Here is a 21,325-nt window from a genome sequence, read left to right as displayed (position 1 = left end):
TTTTATTCTGTTGCGAAGGAGACTGGTGCTATTTTAGGTGGAATTGGTGTTGTTTCATGGCGTGATAATGTTGTACAGCATATCATGATTATTCAATCAAACAAGGAGCACCAATTTGTATTCAAACGCAGATATATTACTCGCGCCAGAAAAAGAAGATGTCTTATAGCTACTCCAGTGTGCGTTCCTTTTTTTTCATAAGAATCAAGTAATATGTTCGTGTTGGTGTGTCATTCAGGGACATGGGCACCAGTCTTGTTGATGTATCATTCAGTACCAGGGACAGGGCTATTGCTGTTGTGTACAGGGCCCCTAGTCTTGTTGGTGTGTCATTCAGCACTAGGGACATGGGCACCAGTCTTGTTGGTGTGTCATTCAGCACCAGGGACAGGGACACAAGTGTTGTTGTTGTGTCATTCATTACCAGGGACAAGGGCACTAATCGTATGGTTGTGTCGTTTAGTAACAGGGATAGGAACACTAGTCGTGTTATTGTTTCGTTCAGTACCAGGGATAGGGGTACCACTCTTGTTGATGTGTCATTCAGGGACCGGGGTACCAATCTTGTTGGTGTGACATTCAGCACCAGGGACAGGGGCACTACTAGTCAACAGGAACATCAACATTGGTGTAATCTCCAAACAGATGTTGGGGTGAAAGAGCTTAATTTTTCTGACTGCCTAATGAGTGGCTAGCACTGATGAGGAATCTAATATTGCCCCCACCCCCAAACACACACACGCACACACACACACACACACACACACAAACACATTTTGAGACAGAAGGACAATGTTGCACATTAGCGTCTGTAGAAATAGAATGTGATCCAGTAATTAATAGTAATGATTTAGTTTTTCACCGCTGTTTTCTTAAATAGTCTTTCATTACCAGATACAAATAACATCTTGATTTCATGGTTTATTTTCAATTTTTATGTCTTAGAAAATGTCAACAAACCACATAATTCACCTACACCCACACCTGCGTAAATAAGACAGAAGTCCAAAAATATATTATATTATGAAAAATCATTTACAACTCTATATACAATTAGGAGTCTGTTTCGTCTAATACGGGGAAACAGCATACCTCAACACACTGTGGCGTCGCACTACAGATTGTGAACAAAGTTCCGTGCGTACTATTGAGGAACATTATATGTTCACGATTCCATAATGTGTTTGCTTTAAATATGTAGAAATTTGGCATAAACATATTTTACGAATGGGATCAAACTCGTGGTTACACTCTGACGTTATCAACAGAATTCTTGAATAACAGTTCTTTAGTATGATAATACATTGATAACGATTGTTGAGAAAATTATGACAGAGTTTAAAGACAGCCGTACAGAAATAAATTAGAAGATCCGACGATGTCGTTTATACTTGCTGTCTCTGCAAATACACATTGTTAGTAACACTTATTATTTTATAACTTTACATAAATCATATCTATCTGAAGATATGTTGATATGATACATGGTATACGATGGATAGAATATTATTATCATACTCCAAACAACCATATTTTCCGGATAACGCAAGCTACATACCCAATACATGTATTTAGTATAGTTGTATGTGGTAGTTATACATCAAAGCAGTTGAGCTAAATCACAAGTGTTCATATCGTTTCTTGCACTTGTTGCATTTGGTCTTTTGAAGTATTTATCATATTATTTACAGTATCCAAGGCTTCACCACATACGAGAAAAGGCTGAATTTTCCACCCTAATTTCCTATCCTCTTACTTTGATGCTTTCAGCTTCTCCCATACAAACAACAAAGTTTGGTATCAATGTTTCCTACACAGAACATTTGACAGCTGCACACGCAACACACACGCAAACTAGAGACCCAGTGCACTCAAGATCTCACAGTGTTATAGTCGCTGAAAAACTTCAGAAGAACATTGTCGAACTTGTTCTTGAGTTGGGAGAATGTGGGTCGGTCAGTCGGCTTTGCTTTCCAGCATGACTTCATACAATCATACCTGAAAGGACAAAGCTCACTGGTGAGCAGGTGCATTGGAAACTAATCTCCAAGCAGATCTACACGGGGCGCGAAAATCGTATATGCTAGCCAGAGAAGGTCCAGTCAGCCAGATGGACCTTCTCTGGCTAGCATATACGATTTTCGCGCCCCGTGTAGATCTGCTTGGAGATTAATTGGAATTCCAGAAACGACCAGGGGTGGAATTGGGAGCATCCCAGCATTCATTGCAATACACATTCAACAAAACACATCATTACATTACTGTGAGCAGCAAGCATATGGAATTATCATTTTGCATTTGGCAAGTTAAGGAAATCATATTTGTTGACAGTTATTCGAAAAAACAATATTGAATATTATTTTCTTTATCATATTTGAAGCGAATATCTGCATAAATGGTCCAGCAGTGTTTATCACACGATTTGAAAAAAAAGTTACCATTGTCTTTGGACAATTCAAGGATAGAAAATTTACTGATCAAATTGTACTAGTTGTCGCACTGTCAAATGTAACAGGACAATTCTATATAATTTTTGCTCACAGTTAGCCATCTCGGATATGTATTGCATAATGTGTATTGCAATGAATGCTGGGATGCTCCCATTTACACCACTGGTAAACAACAGACGAAACATGATCATAACCGTTGAAGCCTTTGTTACACGCCGACGTCAACGTTACACGCCGATGTCACTCTCTCTATGAGTGACAACCATGCTGCTCAGCAACAGACGACAATAAGATCACATTATTTCTGAGAGCCTGGCCATACCAGCATAGAATGGGCGACAAGAAAAGGCGTTAAATGTTGTTGTATCTCATGAGTGGCACAAATGTTAGTACTTTACGGTCGTGAATGCGATGGACATAAAGATAGGTCCAGATCTGACACCATGAGTACGAGATGCAAATGATAAACTTACATGAAGAAGCTACAGTCTTCTGGCATTTCCATGCGCCACCCTGTACTCAATTTGTCCCTTAGGATCTCAGCAAAGTGGATGTTGGGATAGGGAGGCCCTCCTAAAGATGCAGATATGAAACATTTGTCCCAATATCAAGATATCTGATTTGAATATTGATGTAAATCTAGATTTAGTGTCCAAGTATTGCATGCCACAAACAATTTTCAATGGATGAATGTATAATAGCTACTTGGGATGATTTTGTCTATATTTACATTACTGTACTTCGCATTCATGTAAAATTCATTTTCTCTTTTATTGCTTTGATGGTATTGTTTTGATATTATTGTGTTATCTCACCCAATGTGACCACCTCATACAGCAGAATTCCGAAGGACCACCTTAAATGGATAAACAAGACAATATTATTGGTGACATTATTTCATTCAATATTTATTTCTCTAATGATACTTATCCAACATAGATTTTGACGAAGAGAAGAACTGAGTAAAAACAAAAGTCCGTAGGACACAAACCTTTGTGAAGTAATTGTGGTGTTTGTGGGGTGGGCTAAGGTGTTGGATTCCCTCTTTACAAGGAATAACTATTTTTCCAGGTAGTCTTTTATCATCATAAGCAGTAACCAAGGCAGTGTTACGAGCCCGGCAGAGCCTTACTTCTGGTTGGAGAGCAGCTAATTAGCCTCAGTTTGTATTATAACACAGGCTACTATTAGGCAAATGACAGCTGATTTGATGGGCTTTACCACACTACCAAGGTGGGACTGTCGATTCAAAATTCTCCAAAACTAGAAAAACAGTGCTAAGGTGCCCAAAATTACCATGTTTCATTGGGACCTAAAGGTTTGTTTGAACCTTTGTTTATTCATGATAAGCTCAAATCGGCACGCAGGCCGCTTTTCATTGAGGTCGTGAGGGGAAGAGGTAAGGGTCAGATACAATATAGCAGAGATACACAGTCATTTGAGTCCTAATAACTAAATCAACATATATCATTACATATTTATGGTACAACAATATACAATTGCTACAACATACAACATAAAGTAGGGCGAAAGCTGGTTCATGGTCCGTGTCCGTTCGTTTTGTTAATTTCCGTTACTTCAAGAGTCTCTAAAAGGAAGTCAGATTCTTTAAGAGACTCTTGAAGTAACGGAAATTAACAAAACGAACGGACACGGACCATAAACCATCATGACGAAATTCAAACGTGTCAATGAAAAGCTAAGGATTTTGGGCAATTATCATGGTCATATTTAAACTATGCATAAGAAAGCTCGGTTGAGTCAGATGGGGAGCCGAAACCGAAGAAATATAATCATACTTACACATCGCTTTTCTCGGTACATCGTCCGTTCACCAGAAGTCTCTCAAGACTTATCCACTTGTAGGGGACCAGTTGGTCTGGGTCTTGCCTCTTGTAACCCTTTTGGTAAATGTCCGCTGTCAGCCCGAAGTCGGAGATCTTCACAACGATGGTCTGTCCTTTACTTACCAGGATGTTCCTGGCAGCGAGGTCACCGTGGATGTACTTTTGCTTACAGATGTATTGCTGAAAAAAATATTCATGTTTACATTATGCCCGCCCTTTGGCATAAATAGGACTTGAAGGTGGAAAATAAAATAAAAAAATACATATGTATTTAATTGTATAGCCAAATGAAAAACTTGTAGTTGGCAATATAAAAGGCAAGGGTAAAGCGGGCGAACTCAGACTGAGGACGAAGTACTGTACTTTTCGTTAGCTATTGGTACAATGTATCTATATCTATAACGTTATATATTACTGGGCAAAACCCGGTGTGGGTATGTAGCTTTGATATGGCTCACGTATTTTTGCTAAGCACACTGGGTCACACCTACTCTTCCCGATAACTGTGTTGGGTTCCTTTACGATAATACATGTATACAATACTGCAATCACGCTCAATATAATATAGGTCAATTCATTGAATCATTAAGATATGTTCAAAATTCGCCTCAGCAACCGCCGTTTGTGAAGTATTGTCGATGCAGCAACATTGCCATGACAACTACCATTACATGATTAGAGAGGCAAAGCACTGATCCAATCATCGTAAGTTTAGCCAAGGTACCATCCTGGTTAGATTAGCTTACCTAGTGTATACGAGCTTACGGAAACCACGCAGGATGGTACGCATGCTACCATTGGCTTAGAAGCAGAGCAATCATAATCCATGACTCACCATTCCGCCTGCCACTTGGCTCCCGATTTGGTACTTCATTTTCTCTTCTAACTGGTACATTGGATCGCCATAGGTTGCACCATTCCTTACCTATGGGACATACAGTTAACAACAAAATTATCAAATCACTAATTACAATTGGTCTGGCAAGGGTATGAGGGATTTTATTGTTAAATTCACTTTGGCATCGTGTCCCACAAGACATTTGTGAAACGTACCAAAATCAAATGAAATATGACGAAAATAATGTGCACACGTTGCTCCTCTTTTATTTTTCCACAGTCCTAGTCTGGTCGGGTACTACATTGTAGCTATTGTAGTGATGCACCCAATGCAGTTATCAAAGCAGTTTGCTACAACTTTGGACTTCGAATACAATATCATTCCACATGATATACGTATGCCTCATTGGGGGCTCCATTGCCCAAATTTCAATACAAGTATTTGCTAAAATTATGACAGCCACATCTTTTATCTAGACACATGATTGTTATAATTCAATGCGTACGTTGTTTGACCACTAGACGGTCAAGTTTGGGTACAATACTATTGATGTCTCAACTCTCAAGTATTGTCCAGCTGAGTTACGATTTTTCAGATAGATATCTGGTACTTCTTAAAAACGTCTTCGCAAAGTCTCAAGTATCATCCAGCTGAGTGACGATTTTTCAGATGTACAGTATTTCTTGAATACCTCTTTGCATTTCTCCAAGAAGTTCAGAAGATCCCCATACGGCATGTACTCCATGACGAGGAGTGGTCTGGTGGGATCGTCCGTCGTACAGCACCCACGCATGCGCAGAACACCACCATGACTACCTATGTCAATGACGATGCCGATTTCCTCGTAGAACAATTTCGTTTCTTCCTCTGTCGCATTGTCTGGATGAAAGAAAGTATATTCATGTTTTAGAAGACCTATGTAATTTCAATTGATTGATTGATTGTTTGAATTATTGGTTGCCTGCTTGATTGACTGATTGGTCGATCGGTAGATTGATTGATTGATTGATTGATTTATCGATTGATTGATTGATTGATTGATTGATTGATTGATTGATTGATTGGTTGGTTGATTGGTTGATCGCTCGCTCGATTGCTTGATTGATTGATTGATTGATTGATTGATTGATTGATTGAACAAAATTAAAAATTTCATCGTCAAATTACCTTTGAGGGTCTTGATTGCCACTGGTTCTTCCTTGCCCTTTTCTGTGAGGGTGCCCTTGTACACTTTTCCGAAAGCTCCGCGACCGATGACGTGGCTCTTGTCAATGTCCAGACGGTCCAAACTCAGCTCGTACTTCGGAAACCGTGGTTTCGGTCTCGGTAGTGGCATCGGGGGACGGTCATCCATGTCCACTAACGCCACACTTTCCGTCACAGCGTCGGGATCCGATGGCGATGGTTCAATTTCTGTGTACAGTAAAAGAATGTGGAAATATGACTTCAAATAGTGCATTGGGCATAATATTTGCACACAGTTAGTAATGCAGGCCTAGGGCATGTGCCATTCTAGAAATAAGAATAGCAGATCGATCGGAAAATATTAAGACATTAAAGATCACAATGGGCATGATCATGAGCGGCATTGGAGCACATTTAAGGGGGTTCTGGTGCTTGACTTTTCTTTCTAATCAAGCTCTTTGCGATAGTTTAATGTTGGCTGAAAGTGACCTCTTCACCGCGAATTAAAAACCACCGTGAACACTCATTTTTTCCCGACCGCGAAAGCAAGTCCCCGCGAACTTAGCACATGTAACGAGGGGCACCATAACATCGCACGCGCCCTTACATCGCACGCATTTTTAATGACCTTATTTTGCATAAGTACGCCGGGTTTGTGACCACTGACTATGCTGATAAGAAAGGTAAATAAACCAAGTTCATGCACATAGCTGTCATTTGCATTCAAAGCATATGTGTACATATTTATTTCTTGTTTTGTCGAAAAATAGTATTTTTACAATAATGCTGGTAGCGCTGAGTAGACTGAGTAGAGGGTAACTGCATAGCTAGACGTCCCGGCGCCTAAATATACGATCTGTGCCAAGCTGATACACAACTATCATTCACGTTGTTTTCCCGCCTTTTTTCTGGCCGTGATGGTGGCGGGGCGATTCAACGCACAGCGAGGTCCACAGATTTGTTTCGCTCTAACAAGCGATTAGTACCGTCTATGAATAGGAAACTGAATACAGAGATGGCGAAGATATTTCCCAATAAGTAGACGGAGTATTGTTGATGTACGCGGTGTCGTCTTTTCGTAATGATTTTGTAAGTCGGGTCGCATGCAAGACGTACGTCGGGCCGCGCGCAAAGTGCGTAGTAGCCTATTTCCCGTGAAAACATGAGCTGGGATGTGCTAGATATAGCCCTTTTCACATACGCGAGAAGTGTACACAGTCAAAATTTTCCAGTCAAAAGAAAGCTAGAGTATAGCAGACTGCAAGCCTCATTTACATTTTTTAACTCCATCACCAACTTACGAAGAGAGCAATATTACAAAAGCGTGCCAAGTTAGGCACACTATCTAGCGTAGAAGTAAATCAGAACGTACATTCGTGAAAACATCTCACATCGTTTGCCGCTTGTAACGCGGAGCGTGAAGGGCTCATGAACAGTATTAATACATTTCTTATCCAAGTATGTTCTTTAGATGAATGTGTTCAAAATTCATTCATCAAAACCTGACCGCTCTCTGGCAACCAGCGATGGAGCGCCATGAGTTCGAGCACGTAAAAAAACGTGCGACATGAAGGCATCCCCCGTTATTGAGGTAGTCTTGGGAGTATAACTGAAGATGTGCATGCATGCAGAGTATTGTAAATGCAGAAATGTTCGCGGTGGTTTCATGTTCGCTGTTTTCGCGGAGATGTCTTTACCGCGAACATAAAACCACTGCGAAAAGCCATTCCATTGTGTGCCTGTAGCGCTACTATTGTTCCAAAAGCGAACTTAAAACCACCGAACACTACATTTCCTCCCTACCGCGAAATCAAATCCCCGCGAACATTTCTAGCCTCCTTCGCAGACTTCCTAGAACGGCGGCGTATATATTCTAGCGGGGTAGGGGGTTGACGCGAAGGAGGCTAAACATTTCTGCATTTACAGTATTTCTCTACACCATAAAATGGATGAACCCATTACCATCAGCAAATGAAGAAGTGACCAGTCTAACTTCATTTTCCCGTCCGCCTTGTGTTCGCCTTCTCTTGTGGACATGCCTCACCACCCACAGTGCCAGAATACCTACTCCTAGTCCGCCAAGAGCGATGCCTAAGTAACTGACGATGTCATTTCTGCGGACGTCTGCTTCTGAAACGCATGTAAAATGATGGAGAAGTTACATGACAAAGGATCCGAAGTAACACTACACATTTTAAGGTAACATTTGCAAGCAACTACATAATACTTTCCTTCACATGGTCTAGACTTTAAAAAAAACTACTGCTCTGTTTATTCTACGTTCACATATATGATGACCAGCAACCTCCCCCCCCCCCCAGCTCTATCCTGCCGCTTGCTACACAATGTAATCGAACACTACGGGATGCCTGCTACATTATCAATAACCATGGTGACAGCTGTCTGGTACAAAGTATCGACCTTATTTGATAGGAACTAATGTAAATGCATTTTTTGACAAATAGATCGGACATGAAACACACTTTTTGGACAATTTACAACGGACTGCGAAGAGCGTTCAATTTTTCAAAGTTTTAGTTACCAGGTTTAGCTTTTAGTTGTTTCATTAGCTGTTTACTAGATTATGAGAAACAAAAGTCATGTACATGTATGGTACAGTTTACCTTTATTTACGGTTATTGGTCCCTCCTCTAGTCCACATTCCGCAGTTTTCTCACCTGTGAAAGAATTCATGTTCTCTGATCAAAATATAGAAACGAAAACCAAGATCGATTAGACGCTAGTGAAATCATAGTACTTCTGCATACAGTTGTGTATATCTTTATTCCCTTTTCGATTTTGCAAAACCTGTCAGTACAGTACAAATGACAATCGACAATCGTTGAACTAAAAGAAAAAAATGAAAGGTTTTCACTTTATATACATACATGTATGATGCATATCTAAAAGCCTATTTTCATCCCATACTACACACTCTTGTATTAGGTAGATTAGCCTTTTGGAACTGTAGTTATGTACCAGTAGATTCCATACTTTGTACCTTGTACAATTGTTGCGCAATTAAGTTCTTATTATTATTATCATCATTATTATATTTATATTACTTAACATTAATATTTTTCTTCAGTTTTTCTCGCTTACGTTTAGTTTGATTAAAAAGCAACTCTAAAAACTATAAAATTATTCAAACTTACAGTTCCACTCCAGTCGTACGGATGCGCTTCTGGGCCCCAATACATTTTCTGCCACGCACATGTAGAGACCGGTGTCGTTCGGGTGAGTCGACTGTCTTGTGTAGATTACTGTGTTGCTTTCAGTTTCGTTGGTCGTTAGAAGAGTCACGTTTCCTTTCGTCAGTTGAATGTATGTGCAGGTGGGATTGGCCTGTACCTTGCAGGTTAGGTTGAGACTTTTACCGACCATGCTTTCTATTGTAAGGCGGGGGGCATCTGTGAAGAAGGAAGAAGTGATAATGAGTAACTTCGAAAGTACGTTCATTCGTTCGTGCGTTTGGTCAGACCTTTGTAGTGTCTATTGGCAAATAGGACAGCAAGTTTCCTTGTTGTTTCAGTACAGTAGCACGGTATATTTTTACAGGGAGGGGTTTATAGCGTTCCCTTTTGCTAAAACGGAACCCCTATCTCGCGTCCCTTCCAAAAGACGTTTGCAGCCCCAACCGTGATGTCCTGACCCAGGATTGAACCGGGGTCTCCCAGTTAGCAACTAATTATAATTGGAACCAGGAGCTCAACCTTGAGGCTGCTACCAGTCTAATGGTAACACGGGTGGTGTTAAACATTATCAGGTTCAAATTATGCACATAAGGACTTCATTCAAATTATTGATAGATAAATGGTGTGAATTATTCGCGTCCATGATGAGAATTTCTAGCATGTAGCTCAAGTAAAGATTGGCGTACTTTTTAATAAATATGCAAATTAGGACCTAATTTACACAATCAATTAGGAAACTTTATGATCCCGTCGCGCGTTTCATGATAGGACTTTCAAACATGTGACATTGGTTCCTCAGGAAAGAGAGGAATTTGACCTCATTTGTATAATTAATGAGAAAGTGCTGAAAAATACCATATTTGTAAATGACGCGAATGTCATACTTGCGGAATTTGGAAGTTGGGTGAAAGTTAATATCATTAGATCTCGTCGACATACATTATGCAAGGCATATCGCCATTTGCAAAATCAATGAAACAATGCTATATTACGCCTTCTGTGTCGGGATCGAACTTTCATTTTCGTTCATACTTTGAATATATTAATCGGATTTACTTAGGTGGATAGAATCATCAAGGGATATGATTTACTCAAATGATGACCTACTTTTCATGTTTGATGAGAAAGTTTGGTACTACGTGTACATATTTATGATTTACCATAATAGATTGTGCAAATTAGGACAATACTTCCCATAGTTAACGAGACAATAATTGGTTTGCGGAGGTATGAGGTCGTGGAACTCTAGTTTATCAATTCTAAGGCTCATCCCGAACGAGACTTGCTGTTAGTAGCACAGTAATCCTGGTGTAAACACACACCCCTCCCCCTACACATTTGACCCCGCCGCGGGTCGATCAGCCTACACAAAATATTTACCTTTAAGCTATATAAACATAAACACCAGCCGGGCACGATCCCCTATGTTACAAGTAAAACTTGCTTAGCAGGCATTATGAAAATAGTGGATGTCGACCGTGTAAGTCGTGTCTCTATGAATTGAAGACGGAATGTAGTGCATATTGTTGAATAATGTTACCAAAAAACTCAACATACATCAACAAAATTCAGACTTGTACGACCTTTCATCAGGTAAAATGAAGTTTAACCGTTTGGGGTCATGGCTGAGAAGCCAAGGTTCAACTTGGTTCAACTACATTTTCTGCGGGGGCGCAGGCACACCATATCACTTATAAATAGTGCTTCACACGCATATGACATTTTGCAAACGTTTTTCTATGATAAAATTGCACAAATTCACTTACATAACACATTCAAGGTCACCGAGGTTTCAATGACGTGTCGGCTGAGAAGAGGGTGGTGCTGCTCTGCCTCACAAGTTACGTTCTTCTGGTTATCGACCCATGACACCGACAAGGGTCCCAGAGACACACTACGCCCTTGCACGGGTTCTCTGTTGCCGGTTTCAGTGTCTGTTAGTCCATCGGTCCATCGGAGATACGGTTCAGGTATGCCGTTAGCGGTACAGGAGAGTGTCACATCCTCCCCATCCGTAAATGTTGCGTTGGTCGGTTGTATGTGTAGGCGGGATGTCGGGACTGTTGTGAACAAATGCACAACAAAGTAAGGATCTTTTTCACAGAGACATGAGGACGGTGACCTCATTACACACAATATCGGGAACATTTTCGATTTCTGTCAGCAAGTCCAGACACAAAAATGCTAACTAGACGTATTCAGGTTGATTTCTTCTCGCATACGTAAGTGTGGTATGCCTCGTGTTGAATTGGAAAAAGTAAAACACAAATCTCAATTTTCGTGTTCCGTGGTTATAGTTCGGTGACATCGGCGGCCTTGAAATTGTATTTTATTCAGAATCAAAAATCTGAATCCCTAACAGGTGCCAATGTTGTGCCTTTGGGGAAGTAACTTAACTCGAATTTCCTCATTTAACTCAAGTGAAAATTAGTACATATACTTTCAGTTAGGGACGTTCTCTCGAGTCGGAATTCCCGTGTTTAAGGAGAATGTTAGAAACAAAGAACTACGCAAACAAGAGCTATCAACCTCTCAAACATCACAACTATAGAACACGAGATAGCAAATACGGACATTCCACTGCAGTACCGTAGGAAGCCGCCAGGCCGCCCATTATCGAACTTGACCTTTGTCTGCCGACAACCACCCACCTACCCAATATCAGAAAGATCCATCCACAGTTTCTCGAGTTCTATTGATTATTACAAACAAACAAACAAACAAACAAACAAGCAAACAAACAAACAGTTACATATGGCAAACAGCAAGCCCAACAAAGACGGAACCGAAAACATGTCGAAGGCAACAGGTTCTGTCCACACTAGTACTAGTAAAGATGAAAATATATCCTACCAACAACAGTGAGGTCACTCCCTATCCTTGTGATATGGTAAGTATTCCCTCTGAGTTCACAATGATAGTATCCCGTGTCTTCAACGGTGACATTTTTGATGGTGAGAGTCAAGAACGATTCGGCGATGAACGTTCTCCCGGCCCACCGATAAAATGCTCTCGAGGCATTTGGACTTTTGTATCGAAAGACGTGAATGGACATATCTCCCTCACTTTCCGAGTACCGCCAATTCACCTCTTGGTCCGGTAGGTCACTCTCTGAACAGTTGATTTTGACATCCGTATGTTCCAAGACAGCCACAGGGCGGGTTATTCGGATGCCATGTGCCAGTCCTGTAACATGAGCAAAGATTATCAAAAGGCAATAATGACGGGAACACCACATGCACACTGATGAGGATTAGCAGTAGCTGTTTCATTAGTCACTAAACATGCAACAGTTGAACTGCATGCCGCAACGTAATCATATCGTTCAATCGTTCAATCAATAACGAGTTTACTTCAGACCTTAGGTCTCTAACTTCTCTTACTTGTAAGTCCACTTCACTTAGCAGCTACGAAATGGAAAGGAATCAAAACAATATGACTATATCTGCATGATAGTACAGTCAGTATAGGCTTACATTGAAACAAGAGATATTAGTTAAGTGCTTTGGCAAAATATTTTCAAGTGGCCTGACAGTTGCAAGAGACACACACATTCGCCTCAATCCAACTTACCTGCCCAACATCCACATGCCAATACAAGGGCGACTCTTATGTCCATACTCGGTTACACAAAGGATCCTTATAATTACTAGTCCTTACATATACGTACAGCGCACTACACATGTACTAAACATGTACTAATCGATATCGACTCAAGGTGTAACGACTAACTATCGATCGCGACCGAAAGTGAAAAGGACACAAACATACCAACGAGGTGACGAAGGTTGTGTACTATGTATTACTACAAAGGTTTGCCATATCAGGTCACTGACTTGGGAACCCCCTCATCGGTGCCCTGAACTATTGCATGGTCGACCGCCAAATGCCGCCTCATCACATCGTCGAGGTGTACATTCGCTGGCTTCCGGGTTTAAAATCTGCGCAGACAATGCCTGTTGCGGAGCCACAGGAATGAAACACAATCTGAAAATATGTTGCTAAACGGCATCTGTGATAACAGTAGACAGAAAAGCCACAGACACTATGAATCAAACACCTCCCTTCGTTTCAGTGAGTAGCTGGACTCTTTTTCTGACTTTTCTTGGCGGACTGATATTTTCCGACGACAAATTATCATTCGTACTTTCGCTTCTTCTTCTCAGTTGAACTAGAAGCTCCGCCTGGCCTTCAATTCTTGCAACTTTGAAATAAGCAGGGTCTGGAGACTGGGGTCATGATCGTAAGGTACAGCAAGTAAGGCAACGCTCAGTGAACGTTGGGAGAGAATATCGTCACTAACTTCCAAGCAGATGTTGGGATGGAAGATCGTAACGCTTCTGACTGCCTAATGGCAAGTTCTATGTCGGCCATGATGTCACTATGATTTGGAAAGAAAGAGGCAGATTAGTTAGATCTCCTTTCAAATCATCTGCTTGAGGATTGGCATTGGTGGGTTACCGACGATAAACCACAAACTGGCTTGCTTTTACGTTACTCGGGTATGTAGGATCAAGGAGGTATGATGTAGTTGCCGCCGCGGCGTTTCTATCAGCACTAGATATAGTATTATAGTAAGTAGTATATTCTTATACATGTATAGAACTAGATTGTTAAGTGTTACCTATGTTGTCTGTAATTTGCCATACATTGTCTCTGATGCAATTGTTGTGCAATAAATCATTCATTCATTCATATCAGATTGAAAATAGAACTGCCAATGTTTCGGCCATCCATCTTTTCCTCCTTGTCAAGATGACCATGGCAGCATTTAGAAGAAAAACATGTTTCTTTCTCAGCACAGTTTGGATTTATGGTACAATAATCAACAGCCACGTAATGTACTGCCCCCTAGCGTATAATACCTGAACAACATTCCCGTCGGCCCCGAGTTTTGGCCGTCGGCCCCGAGTTTCTTTCCTCTAAACGTTAATCGCGGTCACTTTCAATCACTTCCAAAGTACCAAAATTGTCAAGCTGAAAACATCTTTGGAAAGCTGACACCCTCCACCATCTCACTGGCTAGTTTGTTTTTTCAGATGTGGTCGTTAACGTAAGTTAGAAAGGGATTTGTCGGGAAATGGCTGATACGAATCTGAGTTTCAATGCGATTCACGCGGTTTGATTGGTCGGGGTGCAGATGACGGCGATTTGGCGCGTAATTTGATGAAAAGAGAGTAGCGTATTTGCGTTCGCCTATACGTACTTTTGAACCCCGGGGATTCTGGGAACGGAGGTCATTCTGCCTCTTGCAAGCCAGTAGTAGGTCGGACATGGGTGTAAAAATCGTCCTTGTTTTGGTGGCAGGTTAGTGGATAGTCGTATTCGATATAAGCGCAGCTAGTCTTGAAAATCAGTTCTTGTATAAAAGACTCAGAGCCTGTGCGCCGGGTCTATAACATGTTAACGTTATACTAATGTGGGGTGGGATTGGAGTGGCTCTCCTGTTAAAAATGTTAGAAAACGCAACCTCCTTGGAAAACGGGGCAGGAATGGAAAGGATTGGACAGTAAAGATGTGATGGGGAGGCAGGGGCGGTAAGGGTTGGGATGAGGCGGCAGTACGGCGGAAGCAAGGTAACGTTATGGGCCTGGGAGGGAGGTGTGGTAAGTGATTTGGGAGGGGCAGGAATGGAAGGGATTGGACAGCAGGGTGTCAAGGCATAAATTAGATGCCCTCATTTTGCAGGTAACACCCTCGGGATGCCCTATTTCCCAGGTAATTACATACACATGTACATGTACGTGCCCACATACGCAGATAATTTTTGTGTTCCCTCCCCACACACACACTGCCACTATTATTTTTTTTCTCATACCAGACACTTGGACAGCATGAAAAAATTATTGATTGTCATGCAATGTTACCGGGTATTTTTAATCCATATAATCCCTTGTCCTCACACCTGTGTAGGCAAATATTGAAATGTACATTGGAATTTTCTCGGCAGATTCTGAAAATTGCTGTGGTACAAATCATGTTTAAAAGGTAACTATTGTGCCATGTACATTTGTCTTTGCATCTATAAGTATAACGAATGTTTGACACATTTTGAATATATCTTGCAGTACAAGTCTTCATGTGCTGCATGGCAGATGCAGCAGGGGACAGCTATTCTTTGCCGTGTCCTAAAAGGGGTCCAGGAAGCAGACTGGCTATCAAAGATGGCATCGGGGAGGAGGTAAGTGGTGAATGTACACTAATTCAGAATGTAGTTTCTCATCTACTTTCCATAAAATTTGGAGCAACATGGACATAGCCAAAAATATTTGGTTCCAATGCAGAAGTCAAGAAGGGAAAAGAAGAGGGCCTTTTTGACATTGAAAAATGCAAGAAGCACATCATGAAATTTACTTCTTTTTCATTTTTGTCATTTGTAAGCTACTTTAATTTGCACAAACATAAGAAAATGGAACAATTTGTTTGAGGAGAGCCACACCTCAAGCACGTTAAAAAGCGACCACACTTATAAAAAAGAGTAACGTTAGAGGCTTCTGGATTTTAGTGGATCAAAGCTTTAGTTACAGTCTTGTGTACGTCTTATGTACTGTGCTTGGAGTCCTCAACTAATATAAGGTTAAGCATACATAATAACAAAGAAGAAGAAGAAAAAGAGAACAAATAAGTCATGCACAAAGCATATTAAATGTACTGTAATCCATGCAATTGCATTGATCTTTGCATGAACCAAACTCAACATTGTTTCTTCTTTCAGATCTACTCATGTGTCGACGGACGAGATTGTGAGTTATTGGTTGATGCTGTAGATGGTTATACCCAGTTGCTGTTCTTACCCAGCCCTCTGAAGGAATCAGGATTCTACACTTGTGAAGCTGTCTCTGATGGGGTAGGGCCGCTGGTGGAAAACATCACGTATGTCGAGGTCAACGATTTTCCTCAAGCAGGTAACAGGCCTAGCTATAGTGATTCCAAACCCTCTTCATTTCTCCAGAAATGATGTCCTGGTAGAGTCATGCCTCGATTCTAAAGTACAATTGATGCAGACAATGATCCCTAATACATGTATAAATTATTACTATGCAAGCATAATTTTTTTACTGAAAAATAAAAGGATTACCTTGCATGAATGCATAGAAATTTCGGGCCAGTGAGAAGCAATGGTTTGAGCCAGTGGATTTTTTTTATGTACTTGCCCGCGTAGATGTAAGACAGTTAATGACTTTTTTAAAACTTGTCCAACCCTGCTGTATTGGCAATAGTTAGAAAATTTTGGATAGATTTGCTAAAACCTGAACAGCACATCTGTCGGTTTATTTGCTGACTTGAATTACTGTGCTTACTTAGTCCCTCTACTCACTGACGAATCCTTCAAACGATAACTGACGAAAAGTAGTGGATGGTACATGTACCTGAAACGTTGACATTTCAAAAATCTGTCCAGCTGCTTGAGAAACTATACACCTTTCTCACACAGAGGACATGATAGAATGAGACAAAGAAACAAAAACAATTTACAGATTTAGTTTTCCTCCCAAATCACACTGAGTTTTGAAATGTAATATCCAATTATCAATATTATACTAGCTAGTGTAATGCACAGAAAAGATGCAGCAATTTAGAGCCAAGTTGACCAATCCCATGATCCATACCCTCCTGAGTGAAAGTAGAAAGGCAAAAAAACATAGAAATGCAGATATTTGCAGACGGACATGCAGTCACTTCCTCATTGGTCAAAGTGCTAATTGTGATGGACCGTAGGATTGGTCTAATGTTTGCCACAATAGCCTTGTTTTCATTCTAGTATCATGTCCGCTGTGTGAGAAAGGTGCATTATCCTGCGAGTCCTAACCATTTTCATCTCCTTCTCATGCAGCCTGCAGTGCTTTACTCTCCTAATGGTCAGTGACCCTAGAGTAATTACTTTTGTCTCTAACTGTCCACAACTGTATTTGTTTCTCTTCACAATGATATAACACTAAGTCTTATCTCTGTCTCATTCCTGTATATTTCTACTGCTGCTAACAAGATTGCTTTGCATTATCTTTGATGAGAAGGTTGTTTTCAGTGTTGTTTGTTTGTGTTTGTGGGTGTTTGTTTCAGAAATTTCTTCACAATACTTAACATCTACAGGTGTAGCAACATAATTCCACCAGTACATAATTTGGCCAGCCTGAGAAGATACGTCCAAACAGATCTCCAACCCAACGTCACCCAGTATAATGCACTCCTGTATATCTAAACTATGCATACCTGTACATGTGGGGTGCTGCACAAGAGATCTCTCAAACCTACTCTTTTTCAAAATGGCGAATTTATGTTAATGGAGGTTAAGTCTAGACTTCTCTTGTAGGATCATTCATATACCGGTACAAGTCATTTTGAAAAAGAAACTTCAATTTATTTATTTCCACAATTGATTCAAGTATGAAAAATATTGACATCATTACGTTGATGAAGGTTAGACCTCCAGGTAGTAAGATAGGCCAAAAATAGTTACTCAAGCAACTGGATAAAATTTTGAAACAGTCAGACGTTTCAGACAGCATCCGCTGTCTTTCGTCAGTGACTGTCTGAAGCGTCTGACTGTTTCAAAATTTTATCCAGTTGCTTGAGTAACTATTTTTGGCATATTGACATCATTCTAGATGAAACTTATATCTGTTTTCCCACATTTTCCCTGGGTGCCAGCAAGCCTCAGCTGCATTAGAGGAAACAAGTGTTCAGTCATCTGTATGAAAGGAGCAGCACTGTCAGTTGTGGACAATGAAGGCTATGAGGTGAGTTCATTAAAAGAGACCAGTTTTGGGGAGAAACATTTTATAAGTTTCATCCCCAGGTGCCACATGTGCCTTAGATGGCAATCAGTATTGTCTGGATACAAATTATACATATCAGTAGCCTGGTATCCATCCATATTAAAGCGTTCGAGTCTCTTTTGTCCTCTCTGTAAATAGACCTATTTTCTGACAGGACAAAAGGGCTCGGCAGCTATGATATGGATGGATACCAGGCAAGCAAATCATTGTGCCTACTGAATGGTAAAATCTTCTTGACTTTCCATTTTGCAGATATTTATCACTCATTACAGTAACTGAGCACAATAGTACTAGTGGTATACAAATTCGAGATGACTGTTTTTCTTTCAGATTTGCAATTGCGAAGGAGAAGAGTGCGAGACTGTAGACAGGGACGATGCTTCTGTGACATTTTCCTGTCCTGAGATTAACCAACAAGGCAGGTACCGATGCGACGCCTTTGAGTTTGCCAACGGTTTGGGAAGCTCTGCCTCTTATCACACAAAAGTCTACATGACTGGTGAGTGTTGTTACTACATTTACATAATACAAACATACAATGTTATCAATTGATTCATGCATCATAAGACAAAAGGCATCACAAATAAAATTTTGTACAACTTGATATATTGAAGGTAACAACAAAATAAAATCGAAACATTCATCCATCTGTCCAGCCATCTTTTTATATATATATTTATGATATACATGATAAATTTCATATAAATCTTTCCTTGGACAGAGCCACCTGGTGAGGACAGCAGGACAGTGGCAAATGATGGACCAGCTATCGCTCCCACAACAATTGCCATCACCACAAAGTCACCACCGGCAGATTCTGCTACTGCCAAGAAGCCAGCACTGCTAACACTTACTGTGTTAGTCACAATCACCTTCTTCTTATCTTAGCCTATATTGCTTAGTAAATAGAATTTTAAAGATAAATTTCGTATTTTTGTTTTGTAGTTTTCAGTTGACTGATCGAATGTCACTGTACTTTCGGTTGTGTCAGTGACAAGCCATTGAATCAATGATGCTGTCAGAAACATCTGGGAGACTTATGGTAGATTTATAGTCACACATAGCAAATAAGCTTTTATGGGTATAGGAAGCTGAGACCAAACTAGTTTGATTTCCTGTTTCTCGGATTCAACGCTTTAAATTTCAGATTTGAAAAAAAGGTACCATGCAGGAAAGGAGGGGTACTCATGCAGAACATTCGGGTTGAAGTCTGTCCAAAGCTAGGTTACTAACTTTCACCAAGTTGACTGTGGAAATTAGTGTAGAGTGCCTTTCCCAAGGGCACAACATTGTGACTTCTGACCGCCTACCCCTTTGCAAACTTAAAACCAAAGCAAACGTGTGGCGCAAGTGTAGAGTGCGCGGCTGTCAAACAATGGGACCCGGGATCTAATCCCAGGTTGTGCCCAGAGACATGTCCGAACTTACGCCCCAACGTTGTGCCCTTGGGAAAGGCACTTAACACGGCTTTCCTCACTTAACTCAGGTGTAAATGAGTACCTAGCTCTTCTAGGGTTAGGGACGTCCCTCGGATAGGACGTTAAATGGAGGTCCCGTGTTTGAGGAGAGTCACACCTTAACCACATCTTTCGAAAAAGAGCAGGGGCATGCCCCGGTGTGAGTGGACCAAAAACATTCCGGCCTAAATGGGGTAGGGAATTTCCCGAGCAGCCTTGGTAACCCCTGCTTCTCCTAATGGGTCAGTGAAGTCAATACTTGTCTTGAGCATTGATATTTCTGACCTAGGGTGAAGAAATGCTGCTACAGTAACAATTGAGCCGCCTTTCTTCGTAAATCGATGGCAACATCAGGCTCTTACGATTTGATAAAATAAAAAATAAAAAAACACTCCATTTTCCCCCTACTGCAAAATTCAACCCCCACAAACATAACGTTAAATGCATTTACAGTAATGTTCCATAAGCTATTTTTTTATTTGTTGCAAGATGCAGATTTGTGAAATGAATCATATGTTTTCCATGCTGATATGCTGCTTTGGCATTGAACTTTATGTTGCAATAGGGTGTTTCAAGAGCTGAAAATCTGGGTACATGCACACTTTTGTTTACCCAAAATTGGAGCTGTTGACTGTGGGTGCACTATTGCACCTTAATGTGCAAGGTTACTTATGTTTTTAAGGTACTATTGTACACAAGTGTCAGAAAGTATTAAAACCTTTGTTGTATTACTTTTTTAAAGATTTTGCAGTAATAGAATTTGACATTTAAGCTCTGAAGAGAGGCATTAAGATTGATGGCCATAAGTTTTGCTCACATATTACCCATGCCATAGCTGTGTGAGTGCAAATACCAAATAGTGTAGAAAGATTTTTAATAGTAATTGAATATATATTCATATGTAGATGATTTTAGGAGATGATATTAGATATTTTTGACTCAAATGAAAAGATGCAGAAATGAAGGATAGGAGAGTGCTGCAACATTGGCCAGAAATCAACTTTCATATTTGGCTTTGCATATCATCATTTAAGCCTGCCTTGCCTACATGTATGCCTCTGTGCCATTCAAAGTGAAATTTCAAAATTGATATGTGAAAATACTGTTAGGTGCCAAGTAGTTTTCAAACCAACATTTTATGTAAGGGCTAAGGTGTAACACATGGTCTAGATAATGGAAGCAGTACATAGATTATTAATAAGCTTTTTCATTAACTGTAAGGGCTGCCATTTAATGTTTAAGCCATTTGTAGTATGCTTTTGCAATCAGTAACAAAATGTTGCTCAACTGCATAGATTAATGTGGAAAATGGTAATATAATGAAAAGGTGGAGATGTATCAGTCAGTGACTATTAATATCAAAGCGTAAATGAATTGGAACATGAAATTATTTGTATATTTTGGAAAAATCCAAGCTTAACAGATTTTCTATGAAGGAAAGTGTGATATTTGTATGAATCGACAATCACATATATCCGATTGTTAACGATTGTAGGCAATTTTCCAGTGCAAAATATGGTGTATGATTATTCTAAGCCATGTGCATTAAGTATTTCACTGATAAAGTCTTGTAAACA

General features: G+C 40.3%; 2 protein-coding genes across 7 annotated transcripts; one reads left to right on the top strand and one right to left on the bottom strand.

Annotated features, from left to right (window-relative positions):
• Nucleotides 1–908: 908 nt before the first annotated feature.
• LOC136429836 (fibroblast growth factor receptor 2-like) lies at nucleotides 909–13,384 on the bottom strand. 2 transcript variants are annotated; one of them, XM_066419868.1, is made up of 13 exons: nucleotides 13,286–13,384; nucleotides 12,368–12,700; nucleotides 11,281–11,574; nucleotides 9,476–9,730; nucleotides 8,945–8,998; nucleotides 8,283–8,450; nucleotides 6,303–6,548; nucleotides 5,827–6,014; nucleotides 5,133–5,222; nucleotides 4,254–4,477; nucleotides 3,266–3,306; nucleotides 2,924–3,023; nucleotides 909–1,998 (listed from the first exon to the last, which is right to left on the bottom strand). In XM_066419868.1, exons 2-13 carry the CDS (start codon nucleotides 12,567–12,569, stop codon nucleotides 1,872–1,874), a joined length of 1,989 nt encoding a protein of 662 aa, XP_066275965.1. In that variant the 5' UTR covers nucleotides 12,570–12,700; nucleotides 13,286–13,384; the 3' UTR covers nucleotides 909–1,871. The 2 variants fall into 2 exon arrangements, with proteins under 2 accessions (XP_066275965.1, XP_066275964.1); XM_066419867.1 differs by lacking the exon at nucleotides 13,286–13,384 and adding an exon at nucleotides 13,088–13,269.
• A 260-nt stretch (nucleotides 13,385–13,644) lies between these two features.
• On the top strand, nucleotides 13,645–19,785 carry LOC136429834 (uncharacterized). Of its 5 annotated transcripts, none has more exons than XM_066419861.1 (6): nucleotides 13,645–13,771; nucleotides 15,583–15,695; nucleotides 16,230–16,419; nucleotides 18,164–18,252; nucleotides 18,622–18,790; nucleotides 19,013–19,785. In XM_066419861.1, exons 2-6 carry the CDS (start codon nucleotides 15,594–15,596, stop codon nucleotides 19,177–19,179), a joined length of 717 nt encoding a protein of 238 aa, XP_066275958.1. In that variant the 5' UTR covers nucleotides 13,645–13,771; nucleotides 15,583–15,593; the 3' UTR covers nucleotides 19,180–19,785. The 5 variants fall into 5 exon arrangements, with proteins under 5 accessions (XP_066275958.1, XP_066275959.1, XP_066275960.1 ...); XM_066419862.1 differs by having other exon boundaries at nucleotides 13,654–13,762; XM_066419863.1 differs by lacking the exon at nucleotides 13,645–13,771 and adding an exon at nucleotides 14,750–14,821 and having other exon boundaries at nucleotides 18,622–18,709.
• The last annotated feature ends 1,540 nt before the right edge of the window (nucleotides 19,786–21,325 follow it).

This window comes from Branchiostoma lanceolatum, chromosome 3 (assembly GCF_035083965.1).
Source record: "Branchiostoma lanceolatum isolate klBraLanc5 chromosome 3, klBraLanc5.hap2, whole genome shotgun sequence".
Taxonomy (NCBI): Eukaryota; Metazoa; Chordata; class Leptocardii; order Amphioxiformes; family Branchiostomatidae; genus Branchiostoma; species Branchiostoma lanceolatum.
This window is presented reverse-complemented; position numbering and strand designations above follow the sequence as displayed.